Source organism: Rhinopithecus bieti, unplaced genomic scaffold, assembly GCF_001698545.2.
Source record: "Rhinopithecus bieti isolate Rb0 unplaced genomic scaffold, ASM169854v2 scaffold_5476, whole genome shotgun sequence".
In the NCBI taxonomy this organism is placed as follows: Eukaryota; Metazoa; Chordata; class Mammalia; order Primates; family Cercopithecidae; genus Rhinopithecus; species Rhinopithecus bieti.
Window position 1 is genome coordinate 3,044,548 of NW_016805433.1, and position 17,079 is coordinate 3,061,626.

The following is a 17,079-nucleotide window of genomic DNA, read 5'->3' on the forward strand; positions in this document are numbered from 1 at the left end:
TTTTTTTTTTTTGTGGTCTTTCCTGTAGTGATGTAAAGGTGTGATGGGAAGCCTATTATAAGCAGAAGCAATCTTATTTACTCTTAAAAAAAATTTTTTTTTTAATTACTTACTCTTGAGAAAGAGACAGGTGTCTTTAAAGATGAAGCATTAGGCCGGGCGCGGTGGCTCAAGCCTGTAATCCCAGCACTTTGGGAGGCCGAGACGGGCGGATCACGAGGTCAGGAGATCGAGACCATCCTGGCTAACACAGTGAAACCCCGTCTCTACTAAAAAAATACAAAAAACTAGCCAGGCGTGGTGGCGGGCGCCTGTAGTCCCAGCTACTCGGGAGGCTGAGGCAGGAGAATGACGTAAAACCCGGGAGGTGGAGCTTGCAGTGAGCTGAGATCTGGCCACTGCACTCCAGCCTGGGCGACAGAGCAAGACTCCGTCTCAAAAAAAAAAAAAAAAGATGAAGCATTAATGTTTTTTATAACTGAAAAGCATTACTGTGGCTGGATGCAGTGGCTCATTCCTGTAATCTCAGCACTTTCGTAGGCCAGAGCAGTTGGATCGCTTGAGCTCAGGAATTCGAGACCAGCCTGGGCAACTAGTGAAACCCTGTCTCTACAAAAAATCCAAAAATTAGCCGAGTGTGGTGACATGTACCTGTAGTCCCAGCTATTCGGGAGTCTGCGGTGGGAGGATCACTTGAGCTTGGGAGAGATCAAGGAGGTTTCAGCGAGCCATGAGCATGCCACTGCATTTCAGCCTGTGCAACAGAGCAAGACCCTGTCTCAAAAAAAAAAAAAAAGCATTATACTAACAGAATAAATGAGTCAAGTTTAAGTGGTTTTGTGCATGTATGTGTGTTTTTTAGGCAAGATTTTACTGTCACCTAGGCTAGACTGCAGTGGCATGATCATTGCTCACTGCAGCCTCAACCTCCTGTGCCTAAGCAGTTCTCCCACCCCAGCCTCCCAAGTAGCTAGGACCACAGGCACATGCCACCATGCTCAGCTAATTTTTTTAAAATGATTTTGTAGAGATAGGGTCTTTCTATGTTGCCCAGGCTGGTCTTGATTTCCTGGGCCCTCCTGCCTCAGCCTCCCAAAGTGCTGAGATTACAGATGTGAGCCACCATGCCTAGCCTAGTTTGAGTTTTTACAAAATGATCATTGCTTTAGTTTCTAAGAAGGCCAGTTATCATAGAATAAAGAAGTTAGAATTTCTCATTTAGGGAAAACCACCTAATTGAGATTATGATTAACTAAAAGTAGCTTAATCCTTTTGGGAGGCGGGGAAGGTATTGCTTAATAACGCAATATACATACACTTAGGAAAAAACTTGTACTTTTTAATCTTTATTTCAGTAGTCTGGAGTCACAGCGAGAATAAATTTGGGATTACCGAGTTAGTTCCATTCTGAGGTTAGGTGCTTCCCACAGGGGAAAGAATTTAAACCCCCAAACCTCTGACATTTATATATTAAGCGATTCTCAAGTGGAGAAAATGACTTTCAAAACCTTTTTAAACAACAACAACAAAATATATGTATACATATACACATATACAAAATACTATGTATATACACATGTGTGTGTGTATATATATAGTATTCTACTACTCTTAGGAATTGCAAGCATTAAAATAAATTTTAGGCCATTATATTAATGATTTTAATCTCAATTAAAATCAGTATTTTAATGTCAAATTTATAATATTTAATTCTTAATATTGGAAGAAGAGAGAAATCTGTATAATTATATAAATACTTCCCACAAGCAAAACCTACTTAGGATATTGTTTAAATATTTTGGAAGCCAGTGTTTATGATTAGGAAATAGTAACAGCTATGAATTCATGTCAGGTACTTTAGTATTTTACATGAAATCATTTATTTAATTCTCATACCTATAAGGAGGATACAGTTTCTTCCCATTATACACATAAAGAGATTGAACTCTGTTTTTCTAGCATGGAGCTATGATTGAAACCCAGGCAGTCTGATTCCATGTCCCACTGTATACTGGTTTTAGGAACTGGCCCATAAATTGTAAAGCTATTTGAAAATGCAGGTTACGGTATTTGTTAAAGCCATATTAGTTTTTTTTCTGTTTTCATTTTGAATCTACATCTTTACTTTCTAACGTTTTGTGCATTTTGGAAATCTGTTTTGTTTTTTGACCTGGTAACTTTAAAGAACCCTTTGAAAACAACTTAAAAATTAAGCTTTTGTATCAAAATTATATTTTAAATTCAATACTTAGTTTCCTTTCCAGATTTGTGTCTACCTAAGTTTAGCATTGGTGATATTAATTAGTGTTGGTATTGTATACTTATAAAACAACCCTAGCCAACAACAACAACAGAATTTCTTTTTCTTTCATGTTTCTGGAAAATAAAATCAGCTTATATAGTTGGTGTTTAAAACAGGTATATGTCATTGGTTTTAAAGTAGAGATATATTTTCCTTAGACCCAGTTAAAATTCATTTCTCTTTTCTTTTGAATTATAATTCTATTTCCAGATGCTTTCTTTAGCCTTCTAGAAATTTAGTATTTCTTATCTCATTAGTTGTATCCATGGGATGGACATTGTTAAGTTAAAATTTGGTTTAATATGGTAAATTGCAGGTTCTTTTTAGTATGTAAGCAATATGTAGAGGTAATATTTAAGTGATAATTAATTTGTTCAGTTTTCTGCTAAGGAGATATATTTGTTAGAAAATTTTTCTTAATACTTAACATTTGCATTGTCAAGAATGACGAAATTAAAGCTTATTTGCTTTTAGATTATAATCCATACCTGATTTAGATTATTACAGATAATATTGGATAGTATAAAGTTGAGATCTCATAATACTTACTCTCTACCATTTATTTTGTTTATTTTGTTATTAAGGGTCCAAAAGGTGAAGCGGTTGGATCCATTACTCAGCCCTTACCTAGCAGTTATTTGATCATCCGAGCTACTTCAGAGTCAGATGGTAAGTATAATTTTTGGTGGATTGGATTTTGGTCTTCATTTTTAAAAGTTTTTTTATGCCACTTTGTATTTTTCTGGGGAAATATATTTTTAGTATGGCATTTGCAGCAGAAGCATGGTAATCATAAATTGCTTTGAATGCTAAATATATGAGTAACTTAATAGACAAATAGGGATATCTGATAGAAAGGAAGCATTGTGTGATTTACCGATGAGTTAGCAGTTCAGAGTTTTCTTCTTCATCCTCCATGGACATATTAACACCTTTTAACTTGTTAGTGATCTTTATGGTAACTCATGTTTTATTTTAAAGATACATTTAATACTTTTTATATTTTACTACTAAATGTTACCATTTATGAGACATACACTTTTTTTTTTTTTTTTACATAAGACATTCGAGTACAACCTTTTTTATTCCTCCTTTAATACTTAATTCATGAAGCAAATATGGGGAGAGAAACACTTAAATGATATCAAGGTAGCTTTCAAATCTTAATAACAGATTTTGTCCTCACTTTCATGCTTTCATGTTTCGTAGTTTAGACAAGGTTGGTGTAGGGAATCTTGTAACCTTCCAAAGTTTACTTTTATCTGATTTTTTTTGTTTGTTTGTTTTTGTGTTTGAGATGGAGTCTCGCTCTGTTGCCAGGCTAGAGTGCAGTGGCACGATCTCAGCTCACTGCAACCTCCGACTCCCTGGTACAAGCCATTCTCCTGCCTCAGCCTCCCGAGTAGCTGAGATTACAGGCACACGCCACCATGCCCAGCTAATTTTTGTATTTTTAGTAGAGGCGGGGTTTCATCATGTTAGTCAGGATGGTGTCACACTCGACCTCATGATCCGCTTGCCTTGGCCTCCCGAAGTGCTGGGATTACAGGCGTGAGCCACCACACCTGGCCTCAGATGATTTTTTTAAATTAAAATATAGGTATGAGCTTTCAGTATGAAAATGCTTTACTTGACTGATATTCCCAGCAAATCTTGAAGTGATATATATGAAAATTAAGAGCCCCAAACAAATAGAGTGAAAAATTTTCTGCTAATTCGCTTTTAAATTTTATTTAAAAAATAAAACTATTAATGTTTCTCTTAACTAATATGGCAGTTAATAGTAGCATTATATAGGCATTTTCCTGATTTAAAAAGTTTCATACATACAAATAGAATGGATGTTAATCTTGAGGATAGACTTCCTATTACCAAAAACAGTTACTTCAGATAGTTTGTTTATAGTAGAACCATAAATCCTCCAGTATATTTTATGTACCTTGCTTGATACCTTCAAATTATACTGCATGTTAATGTTCTAAGATTAGAAAAATAAAGTATGTTTATTTTAGATTGGATATACTTTCTAATGCATGCTGTATACTATTCATTTATCAGTGGTTTGTAGCTGCTTAGTATGTGAAAAGCATTTGGAAAACTGAAAGATTGCATTAAGAAGTTCTAGCAGATGTTATGTTCAGATTAACTTTCCTAGTGCATGTTTCTCAAAGAAATAGTGGTAACAGGGTAAGTTAAGATGCATGCTAGTTTCATAGTTTTAAAAATTATACTGCTTATGAATCTGTGTTCATTTAGGAAGGTGCTGGATGGACGCTTTGGAGCTGGCTTTGAAATGTTCTAGTCTTCTTAAACGTACAATGATCAGAGAAGGAAAGGAACATGACCTGAGCGTTTCATCAGATAGCACACATGTAACTTTCTATGGCTTACTACGTGCTAACAATCTCCACAGTGGTGACAACTTCCAGTAAGTAGATATTACCACTGATTTGGTAATGTTTCAGAGACTGTGCTGTTCACAAAATTAGTTTGCAGGCCTAGAATTTTAGTAGTGTATCGAGGACTGAAATTTGCATATCTTCCTGTTATATGGTCTAAGACCTGGCTTAAAATTTGTTTAGCTGCTATAATCAGGTGTAGAAATGTATTTCCTTAGGGATTCCAGCCAATGTGATTTACTTTATCTTTCCCAAATATAGCCATGCTAATTATTCACCTTGTCTGTGCATGATGTGCTTTCTATTAAGAATGATTTCTGCCTACTCCTCCTTGCTTTTTTCTCCTGTCCATATATTCAAGATCAGTCTCAAATATTACATCATATGTGAAGCTTTATAACTATGAGACATAATCTGTCTTTCTATAGAGTAACACGTTTTTAGTAATGGCACTGGACTTACTCTACCTGGTATTTGTGAAATTCATTTATATCCTGTTTGGAATGAAACTGTAGCCTATTTGTGGTTTTATTCCCTGAAGGATTTATTGTAGTTAACACTAAAAAAGCATTTCTCCAAGGAAACTGGACAGTAGTGCAAAGACTTTCTTGAGATTCAGGTCTTTTTGTTGCTTTGCAGGAAAAACATCAGACTTTTCCATTTCCTCCCTTTCCCCACTCCTTGGCTTCTGCTCTGTAGTCACTTTCATCAGCATTGAGGTTGCTCTTCTCAAAGTTAGACTGCTATTCTCCTCTTCTCCATGTAGCCTGATTTAAACATTTCTTCCCTATCCTTTTACCTGTTTCTTTTTTTCTCTCTCTCTCTCTGTATTACTTTAAAAAAATTTTTAGAGCCAGGGTCTCACTCTGTTGCCCAGGCTGCAGTGCAGTGACACAATCATAGCTCACTGTAACCTGGAACTCCTGGGCTCAAGCCGATCTTCCAGTCTCAACCTCCCCAGTAGCTAGAACTACAGGCCTGTATTACCACACTGGGCTGGCTTGCTTATGTATTTATTTATTTATTTATTTATTTATTTATTTATTTGAGACATAGTCTCACTATGTTGCCCAGGTTTTTTGTTTTTTTTTTTTTCTTTTTTTCCCCACTCTCTTGAAAATCTCCATTACCTGACCTTTTATCTTATTTCTTTGCAGACCTACAATCTGGAGCTTTATCTTAATCCCAAATACCTGGTGCCTGAGTGAGATAGGATGGAATGGGGTGGGCTACTGACAGAGGAATGGGTGTTTGTTGGAACCTCTTTCTAAGACTTTCCCCTTTTTGTACAGACTATTTACCCTAATCACTTTAAGTGAGAATAGGGTAGATTCAGCAAAACTTACTTGATTTTAGTCATAGGTTCATTTCCTTCAGCTGAAATTTTCATTTTTAATTCTCTGGATTTTTGCTCAGGATTAAACCTTTCAGATGAATAGAATTTAATATAATTGTTTACCATTTACCATTTTCATATCTTTTTCTTGGACTCGTGAGGTGACTTTGGAAACCTTCATATACAGGCGGAAAGTCATAATTTATTTGAGTTCAGTTGAGAATCGGATTATCTGGACCTGCATTTTTTCTTCATACCATAGGTGACAGTGAGATTGATGGAAGTGATGCTGTTTGAAAAACTAAGAAAAATATCTAGCAAGAAGTCTAAAATTTTGGTTTTGGAAGATTTTAGTCCCAATTGGTAGAGAGGCAAAGAGCTCAGAGTATCATCTTTTCACATTTCTCCAGGTTTTTAACTTTTCTATGCCTCTGTTTACTGATCTGTAAAATGAGAATAATAATATTACCTATCTCATAGGGTTATTTTGAAGATTAAGTGAATTAACACTATGTAAAACACTTAGAACACTGTTGGGCACATAGTAAATTCTCAATAAATGTTGTATATAATTTTTATTTATGAATTGAGCATTCTTAACATCCTTTATTCTTCCTCCTAAAAATTCTTTCCCTTAAGGTTAAATGATAGTGAAATTGAACGACAACATTTTAAGGACCAAGATATGTATTCTGATAAATCTGATAAAGAAAATGATCAAGAACATGATGAGTCTGACAATGAGGTGATGGGGAAAAGTGAAGAAAGTGACACAGATACATCAGAAAGACAAGATGACTCATATATCGAACCCGAGCCTGTTGAGCCTTTAAAGGAGACTACCTACACTGAACAGAGCCATGAAGAACTTGGAGAGGTAGAAATCTGTTATTTTTAGAGATTCTGAATTTTCATATTCTTGGGAATTGTTCAATGAAATTGAAGATATTATTTGCTTCATCTATTGCCTATTTTTCTGTGATAGAATGTGATATTTTCAAAGTTGCACACATATGAAATATATTAGGATTTACAAACAACTAAACACAAATACTCACATAAATACCAATATATTCCATTAAATTTAAAGTTTACATTTTCTTCAAGCTTGATTTTGAAGTAGGATATTGCTTGATGTCATTGCCAGTGCAAAGTAAGTTGCAAGGAAGCATGAGTTTATAACGTTGTTATTGCCAGTGCATCATAGAAGTAAATGTAGTGTAAAATAATAGGCTATAATATTTTTCTAGTGGATCTCTTGTACATATTGTTCACTTTGATGTCTTTTTCAGCTACCCTTTTACCTAAGTTTTATAGCTATAGATTTTATTACTTTTGTTTCCACATTTAAAGAATGCTTGGAGTAGTCCTGAAAAGAATTCATATTTTCAACATTAGCTGGCTTGTTTACATATCTGTCTGAAATAAATGTAATGTTTTGGTAATTTTCATTAATTGATAAAGGCAGGTGAGGCTTCTCAAACAGAAACTGTGTCTGAAGAAAACAAAAGCCTTATCTGGACACTATTGAAACAAGTCCGTCCTGGCATGGACCTATCCAAGGTGGTTCTGCCTACATTTATTTTGGAACCCCGTTCTTTCCTGGATAAACTTTCAGATTACTACTATCATGCAGATTTCCTATCTGAGTAAGTAGATTCTTATTTCTTAAAATAGACAATACTTCATGATTTTAGAAGCTCTCAAGAGTACTATTTTCAATTACCATTCCTTTCCAAAATCAGGCTCTAATGACACATCACTCTCTGTTCTCTACCACTTCTTAGTAAGAAGCATATGTAATACTTTGCTATAATGTTGCCATTTATGAAGTGAAATTGAGATATCATAAGCTTGAGGAAAACAAGAATTCTACCCTTTACTGAACAACACTGGTGTTATAGGCTCCTTAACCTCAGTTCACTAACCTAACACAGAGAGAGGTGATTGGCATCATTTGTTCTCCTCTATGAAAGCCCTTGTTCAGTCCCATCCTGGGGCCTCTGTTTTTGCTCATACTTATCTGTCTGCATGCTTGTGAGGTATGTATGGCTTACCAGAACTAAAATGCCCTGCCAGTTGCTAGCTTTTGGAACAAATCCTTATTTTCTTTGCTTCTGAAGCTGCCAGCTGATCCTGAGTGTAATTTTGAAGAAGGCACACTTAAAGGAGGCAGAGGAGGTGCTGTCCACCTCTGTCCAAGCAATTTCTTGGAAAACCAGTAAACTTTGCAAGGAACAGCAACTTTGTGTCCATGCTTCCAATTCTTACTTACCTGATACCCCTATTCTAGCAATAATGGTGTTTCAAGGCACTGTGCTTTCTATGCCACTGATATCTGGCCCTGTGACCTGATTTTTAGAATCTTTATCAATACTAGTTTCTGTCTATAAATTTCATGAGCGAACATTGAAAAAAATAATAAGCTGAGTCAAAAGATAATCGATAAACTGGGAAATTTTTGCACATTTCATCATAGACAAAATGTTTAACCTCCCTAAAAAAAGCTCTTAAAATTTGAATGAAAATGATTCTATAGAAAAGGAAGCCTATAGAAAAAGGAGTGGAAGAAATTACTGGGCAGTTGGAAAATGAAGAAATAGGAACAGTCCTTAAACATGTAAAAACCTCATGCAAAATAAGGAAAAGGTACATTTGAACTACAGTAAGTTATTGTGGTTTATCCATCACATTGACAAAAGGTCAAAAACCTTTTATATCCTAGTTCTAATATCTTCAGCACTTTTATCTGTCTGGAAATTCATTTCTCTCAGAATATAAGGCAAATTCCTGTGAATCACAAGATCTTGAGAGATGCCCCCTGTCCCAAATAGAAAGATTGTACTTTTCTGGCATTACACACTGTTGCCAAGGTTGTGTTGGCAACCAGGGACGATCATGCACCACCACGTGCAGTGCAGACTAGCACAGCACCCGGAAGGTAATCTGGCAGTATTTTTTTTTTTTTTTTTTTTTGAGGCGGAGTCTCGCTCTGTCGCCCGGACTGGAGTGCAGTGGCCAGATCTCAGCTCACTGCAAGCTCCGCCTCCCGGGTTTACGCCGTTCTCCTGCCTCAGCCTCCCGAGTAGCTGGGACCACAGGCACCCGCCACCTCGCCCGGCTAGTTTTTTGTATTTTAGTAGAGACGGGGTTTCACCATGTTAGCCAGGATGGTCTCGATCTCCTGACCTCGTGATCCGCCCGTCTCGGCCTCCCAAAGTGCTGGGATTACAGGCTTGAGCCACCGCGCCCGGCCAATCTGGCAGTATTTACCAAAAGTATAGATGCATTCATCATTTGATACACTAATCTCACTTCTGGGAATAACTCTTACAGATATAATGCCACATATACAGAATGGCATATACACAAGATCATTGCAGCAGTGTTTGTAATAATAAAACATTAGATATAACTCCAGTGTCCAGCACAGTGTACTGATTAAATAATGTGTGACACATTCACCCATATAAGGAAGAATTCCATAAACTGATCTGGAGGGACCTCTAGAATTGTGTGTGAAAAAAGCAAGGTGTACAGAAGAGTATGTATAGTTTGCAAACCTTTTTGAAGAAAAACAGGACTGTTTATTTATATATGCTTGTTTATGCCTAAAGAAAACTTAGAAGGAAACTTTTTTAAAAAGTTACCTATAGAAGGTAAGTAGGAACAGTGTGGAGAGATGGGGCAGTAACAAGACATGTGTACCTCTTTATATTGCTTTGGCCTTTGAACTATATATATTTAATTTTAAAATAAAATTGCATAGTAAGGGAATTTAAGCCAAGATGGACAGAGAGCAATCAGAGGGTTGCTACTCCAGAAAAACACAAGCTTTCAACTTAGCACAATTGTCAATAAGCCTAGGTCTGTGCTCTTCTGTCTCACATCTCATTTTAAAAAAATCACCACGTTGGACTGTCAGACATGCTTGTGAAACATAAATGCCTTTTTGTAAATAAGGGTATAGTAACGACATTACAAACAGAAAACAACAATAACAAAAACAACTTCTCAGTAAAATTTACTTCAGACATACACAATCAGGTTTTTGCAATGATTGCACAACAACAGAATTGTATGGGGGGCAGCTGAGTCATGGCTCCTACAAACTTCTTTAAAATAAAAATTACTCTTTGATTATCCATTATTCTGGTTGAGTTTTTATTCTGGAAAATCAGTTGATAGTACACAAGAGCAAGTTGAAGAATAAAAATAGGTTAAAACCTTCTGTATTGATTTAATTATTTTGACTCTGCTTCATATTTGTAATTTGAAACTTCTGTGTTTTGTACTAAGGACTGCATACCCATAAAATCCTATATTTAGATAAGTACTTTGCACAAAAGAGGCTAACGTCAACGTATGTCCTCCCCTCCATGTACTACAGCACCCACCAGTTACCATTGATCTACTCTAACATCAACAACTGAGAATGGACTCAACCAAGTAAACATTGGTCTTTCACTGACATATGAGGTTGAAGACTTCTATCAGGATTGTTAATGAGGCTGCTTGGCCACTGCCTATCATTGCAAATGCTAGAAATCACATAGTGCATGAATCCAAAATCCATTTTTATTTTTTTCAATCACAATTTTCACAGAGCCACTAACAACATCTCAGGTTCTGCAGAATCCCAATTCAGAAACCTTGGTTTGGAGAGTTTCCAAAAACTACTTTAGCAAAGACTCAGGCAGTGTACCAAAGAATGGGAAAATGTGACCAGGTTAAGAAAAACAGAAATGGATTTACATGGTTGAAAATTGATTACATGGTTGTTTTGTCATCCATTTAAAATAAGAATTATGTTTTCTAATCATATTTCATACTCAGTTATTAATAAATGTGAGAGAGAATTTGTGATTTATTTTGTAAAATTTTTGTTTACCATTTTGTGTTTTAGGGCTGCTCTTGAAGAAAATCCTTATTTCCGTTTGAAGAAAGTAGTGAAATGGTATTTGTCAGGATTCTATAAAAAGCCAAAGGTAATGTTTGTTTGTATTTTATTGTCTTTAGTGTTTTATGAGTGCTTTATATTTTATGTAATCTGTAGATTGTTAACAATTACATTACTGGGCTTCTTTGACTTAGCAAAATTGCAAAATACCTGATCATTAAGACCTGTATTATTATTGAAGTAGTTTAATTTTATTTAATGTAAATTTTATTTACTTTGAAATTTTATAAGGATGGTTCCCAGATGGTACAGTTAAACCCATTTTGACTAGTTTAAGCTATTTTGAATCCTTTGTATTTGTAATTTGAAATTGCATTTTTTTTTTTAAACCAGGGACTGAAGAAACCTTATAATCCTATACTTGGCGAGACTTTTCGTTGTTTATGGATTCATCCCAGAACAAACAGCAAAACTTTTTATATTGCTGAACAGGTATTAGAAATGCATGTATGGAAACAAAACTTATCTGGAAGTTACTGGAATATTTTTATAGAAAATATTTACTCAGTAAACTCACTATTATTTAGCCTTTCTTATTTGTGCACATTTGGTAAACATTTAACCTTTTAGTATTAAATACTACTAAATGTCATATTAATAGGTATTATTATTACAGTCATGGAATCCTTTGACCAAAATAAATATGTGTTTTCCTTTGCTATACCCCTGCCCTTTTTTTAATTTTTTTTTTTGGCCGAACTCATATTTCCAAAACAACTTCTGATCATGCTCAGAATTATTCAGTGGTGTGGCATTCATTTGTCTGGCATTCAAAGTCCTCTATATCTTTTCCAAATTTATCTCAAATTAATACCTTTCTAATTCTCCACAGTAGTCAAACCTGTGCAGTTCATGACTAGGTAACCTGATCTCACAGTTTCTTGCCTCATTTTTAAATTTAATTCTCCCACTCCAGTATTTCTTCTTAGGTATTCTTTATCAAAACAAACCCTGACTCGCTAATCCTTCATGATCCAAATGACTGCAGCTCCCAGTGATTTTTCCCTTCTCAAATTTCTGTATTGTTTTTGTGATTATCCATTAAGCTATTATTTTAACATTTGTATTGTTTACCTTTTTACAGAATATTTATTTTCCTAATTGAATTGTTAGCTTCAATTCCCTCTTCTCCCCTGTGATACCTCTCTTTTTGTTGTATACAGACAGAAAATATTTTAGTTTTTAAACTTTCATTAATTTGAACTCATATACATCCATAATCATGATTTTCAGTCTTCTGTCTGCATAAACTTGAGGCATATGACATTCTCTTTCAATAACAGTGGCTCCTTATTATGGTAATCCTCACTTTGAGTGTAAGGAGAATGAGAAGACCATGTGTTCTTTGGAAAACCTTCTTCTCCTAGAGGTTTTGATAACCCCCTCAAGTCAGAACCACTCATCTATATTAAATTTTTTAAAAGTCAATGATTTAATTCTTCATGAAATTAAGAAGCTTGAGATGGTGATTTTAGTTTGTCTCATGTAAAGAGAACGTAAGAAGTAAATATATTGTTGAAGGCATTAGATTATTAAATAACATGTTTTTTATTTTTGTTTCCTATAGTCATTCAGTAATCCATATGAAGACTAATCACTATATTAGTTATCCATTGCTGTCTAAAAAATTACTGCCAAAACTGAATGGGTTAAAGCAGTACTTATTATCTCATATGATGAGGTTCAGGAATCCGAGATCTGCTTAGCTGGGTGGTTCCGGCTCAGGATTTCTAGTGAGCTTGCAGTCAAACTGTCAGCCAGCTTTGCAGTCATCTACAGGCTTGACTGGATAGGAAGATTCATGTCCAGGTTCATCACATGGCTGTTGACAGAAGAACTCAGTTCTTCATCACATAGGCCTCTCTGTAGGGTTTTTCACAATCTGAAAGCTGGCTTTTCAGAACTAATGATTGAGAGATCGGCAGAGAGACAGCCCCCAACGTGGAAGGTGCTTTGTAACCTAATTTCAGAAATTACGTAGTGTCACTTCCACACAAACCAATTTCAGTACAATATAAGAGGGGCCTATGTGAATACCAGGAGTGTGGGTCTCACTAGGAGACAAGAGGCTGGTTACCATAACCATCAATACTTAATTTTACTGCTTATTAAATGTTTTTTCTTATTATAAGGCTTGAACTTTTGATAATGACACAATAATATGCTTATCTTTTTATACTTTATATAAACATGTTTTTATATTTTATATATGCATGTTTTTTCTTGTGTTTAATAGGTGTCCCATCATCCACCAATATCTGCCTTTTATGTTAGTAATCGAAAAGATGGATTTTGTCTTAGTGGTAGTATCCTGGCTAAGTCCAAGTTTTATGGTGAGTTTCCCCCTGTCCCAACTTGCACCCATTCCTGGGAGGTATTATTTTCTGGTGAGCTTTTATTTAGTCAGCATCATGGGCTATTTGCAACATGGAGTTTGTCGTTTTTAAGTATCATCTTTCCTTGAATAATGGCTTTTTTCTGCCCACTCATAAAGGTGTGGCTTATGTATTCATCACATATATGTAAATATATCACAAACATCACTTATGAAAAGACAGAATGATTGCCCATTATAGCCCTTTAGTGCATAAAGTATTTCTTTTGCCTTTAGTCTGACCAGTTTTTTGTGTTTCATCTCAGTGTATCTAAGGGATCAGTCATTCTATTGTAGTCTTTGAACAGAGAGGAAGAATTCAAGTATGTTTAGGAGAACTGGCCCAGGGTCAATCGGTAAATATATTTAACTTTGAACTAAATAACATACCAAAAAAAAACTGTTTGCAAGTACAAGGGAAAATAGAGAAAAGGTTATAGTAGGAAACATTAATACAAAAACTTGACAGTTCAAACAAATCATTGCCAAAGCTATATACCAGTAAAACATATATAACCTTAAAATGCTTTTATATAGTTTTTTAAAATGTTTAAATGAAGAACAATTAAATTTCAACCAAAGAATTTTAAACCTGAGTGAAAAAAATTATTATGATAAAAAAGGAAAAATAAAGTATGTAAACAGAAATCCAAGGTTTGGTTACCTGAGCATGTGGTGAGCCATAGTTAAGTCTACCACAGGGATATCTAAGAGTAGTTTTTGATCAGGAACCTGGTGTGTGTTGTTATATTTCTTCAAGGTATCTTTTATTTCCCTTGATGTTTGTTTTCGTTTGGTTTTGGTTTTTTTTTTTTTTTTTGACCTTGTTTTGTTTAAGATGGTGATTGCTTGTTTTTTTTTTTCCTTAAGTTTATATATATTTTATATTTGATATATTTCTTACCTACTTCACCTTTCATCCCTCCATTGTTCTACCCTGACTGTAGTATAAATGGCTTTTCTGAGTGTGTGTTCTACCCTTACAGAAATTTTTATGGAGTACGAGGTGCATAGCTCGCTTTCTGGGATTACTTCATCAGTGGGCCTTTTTTCTGTGTTATGGTACAATTTATATACATCAGAGCTCTCTGTTCCTTTATAATTTGAAAGAATCTATTAAATCTAGATTGAATTTAAGATTGTCAGAATTGGTTCACCTATAGGTAAATTCAAAAGGTATTTTTTCTTATTTTTTCCTTTTAATACATGTAACTGTTCAAAACAGAAATGTCAGCATTATCTTGTGAGTTTTATAACATAAGCAAATTTAACACATGTAACTATAGTACATAAGCCTGGAAGAGAATGGACCTAGAAGTAGTAAAATTTTCTATTCTATGTAAAGTGGTAAAAGATTAACTGTAAGTGAGTACAATGGCATAATCTCGACTCACTGCAACCTCCACCTCCCGGGTTCAAGCAATTCTCCTACCTCAGCCTCCCAAGTACCTGGGATTACAGGTGCCCACCGCCACGCCCAGTGAATTTTTGTTATTTTAGTAGAGATGGGGTTTCACCATGTTGGTCAGGCTGGTCTTGAACTCCTGACCTCAAGTGATCCACCTGCCTCAGCCTCCCAAAGTGCTGGGATTACAAGCATGAGCCACTGCACCCAGCCAACTGTGACATTTTGAAGATAAATATTGTAATCCCTAAAGCAGTGGTTCTCCTCAGGAGACATTTGGCAATGTCTGAAGACATTTTGGGTTCTCACAGTTGGGAGATCCAGTAGGTAGATGCCAGAAATGCTGCTAAACATCCTACAATGCACAGGATAACTCCCTACAACAAATAATTATCCGGTCCTCTAAATATCAGGAATGCTACCATTGAGAAGCCCTACACTAGAGCAAACACACACACACGAAGAAAATCACCACCAAAAGTATAGGCAAAAGTCAGTAAGAAAATTAAAATGAAATTATTTGAAAATTTTAAACAATAATTTAAATAATTTATAAAAGAAACAGGAGAGCCCAATCAAGGAACAAAAATCAGAGGGGACAGATAGAAAGCACATAGCAAAATGATAGACCAAAATAGTATGATAGACCCAATAATATGATTGTATCAGTCTTAATGGCCCAAATAATCTCATTTAAAGACAATGATTATCAGATTAGCTAAAACAGCAAGGACCAACATACCTTAAATGTAGACACACAAATAGGTTGAAAGTAAGTGAAAAGTAGGCCAAGCATGGTGGCTCAGTCCTATAATACCAGCACTTTGAGAGACCAAGGTGGGTGAATCACCTGAGGTCAGGAGTACCATACTAGCCAGGCCAAAATGTAGCCTGTCTCTACTAAAAATACAAAAATGAGCTGGCCATGGTGGTATATACACCTGTAATCCCAGCTACTCGGAGTGCTGAGGCAGGAGAATCACTTGAACCTGGGAGGCAGAGGTTGCAATGAGCTGAGATCATATCACTGCACTCCAGCCTGGGCAACAAGAGCAAGACTGTGTCTCAAGAAAGGAAAAAAAAAAAAAAGAAAGTAAATGGAAAGTAAAAGTTAAAAGCTAAACTATGCAAGTATTAAGTACAAGTAGAGTTGAGTGAGTATATTAATAAAATAGATTTCAAGACAAAAACGTGTTAATAGAGATAAAGAACATTTCATAATGAAATAGAAAGGTTCAATTCTTCAGGATAGCATAATAACCATAAATGCCTATGTACCTAAGCACAGAACTTCAATATGAAGCAAAAACAGAATTAAAAGAGACAGAAATTTGAAATGGGCAAATTTTCTTAAGAGATACGAATTACCACGGCTGACCCAAGAAGTGGTGTAAAATTGTAATACTCTTATATCAGATAAATTGATTTAGTAATTTAAAATCTTTCTTCAAGGTTATACTCCAGGCCCAGATGTCTTGAGTTCTTCTAAAGATTTAAGGCAGAAATAACAGTTCTACACAATTTTTGGCAGAAAATAGAAGAAAAAACAGTCCTCAGATCATTTTATGAGGCCAGGATTATCCTGATCCCCAAACCAGAGATTACAAGAAAATAAACTACAGATCTAATATCCTTTATGAACATACATGCAAAAATTCTTAAGTAGTAACAAATCAACATATAGGAAGAATAATATATGGACATATACATATAAAAGAAGTATGATCAATATATTAAAAGAATAATATATCATGATGAAATGGATTTTGTCTCTGGAATACAAGGTTGGTTTATCATCTGATAAAAATGTAATTTACCATATTAATAGAATAACAGAGAAGAAAAGTATGATTTCAATAGATACGGAAAAATGATTTGACAGAATTCAACACCTATTTATTTCTTAGTCCTCAAGAAACTAGGACTAGATTAAAGGCATCTATGAAAAATACATAGCCAACTTCATACTTTTAAGGTGAAAACTGAATAATTTCTACCTAAGATCAAGAACAAGGCAAGGATGTTTACTCTCATTGCTTCTATACAAAATTGTATTAGAGGTCCTAGCCAATGCAGTAGGCAAATTAAAGGGAAAAATAGCATACAGATTGAAAGGAAGAAGATAAGCCATTTATATACCAGATTATATAGAAAATCTTCAAGAATATACAAAAAAAGCTCATGTAACTAATAAGTGAATTTAGTAAGATCTCAAGATGCATGGTCAAAATAGAAAAAATCAGTCATATTTCTATATACTAGAAATGAATACTTGCAGAAGTATATATATATATATATATATA

At 34.9% G+C, this 17,079-nt stretch overlaps 1 protein-coding gene across 1 annotated transcript in view; it reads left to right on the top strand.

Moving 5' to 3' along the window:
* Positions 1–17,079, top strand: part of OSBPL8 (oxysterol binding protein like 8) — a 209,750-nt gene that overhangs the window by 165,767 nt on the left and 26,904 nt on the right. The window contains 7 exon segments of the mRNA XM_017872516.1: positions 2,887–2,971; positions 4,559–4,730; positions 6,677–6,914; positions 7,502–7,686; positions 10,944–11,025; positions 11,331–11,429; positions 13,234–13,330. Of these exon segments, the coding sequence (XP_017728005.1) occupies positions 2,887–2,971; positions 4,559–4,730; positions 6,677–6,914; positions 7,502–7,686; positions 10,944–11,025; positions 11,331–11,429; positions 13,234–13,330 (958 nt within the window).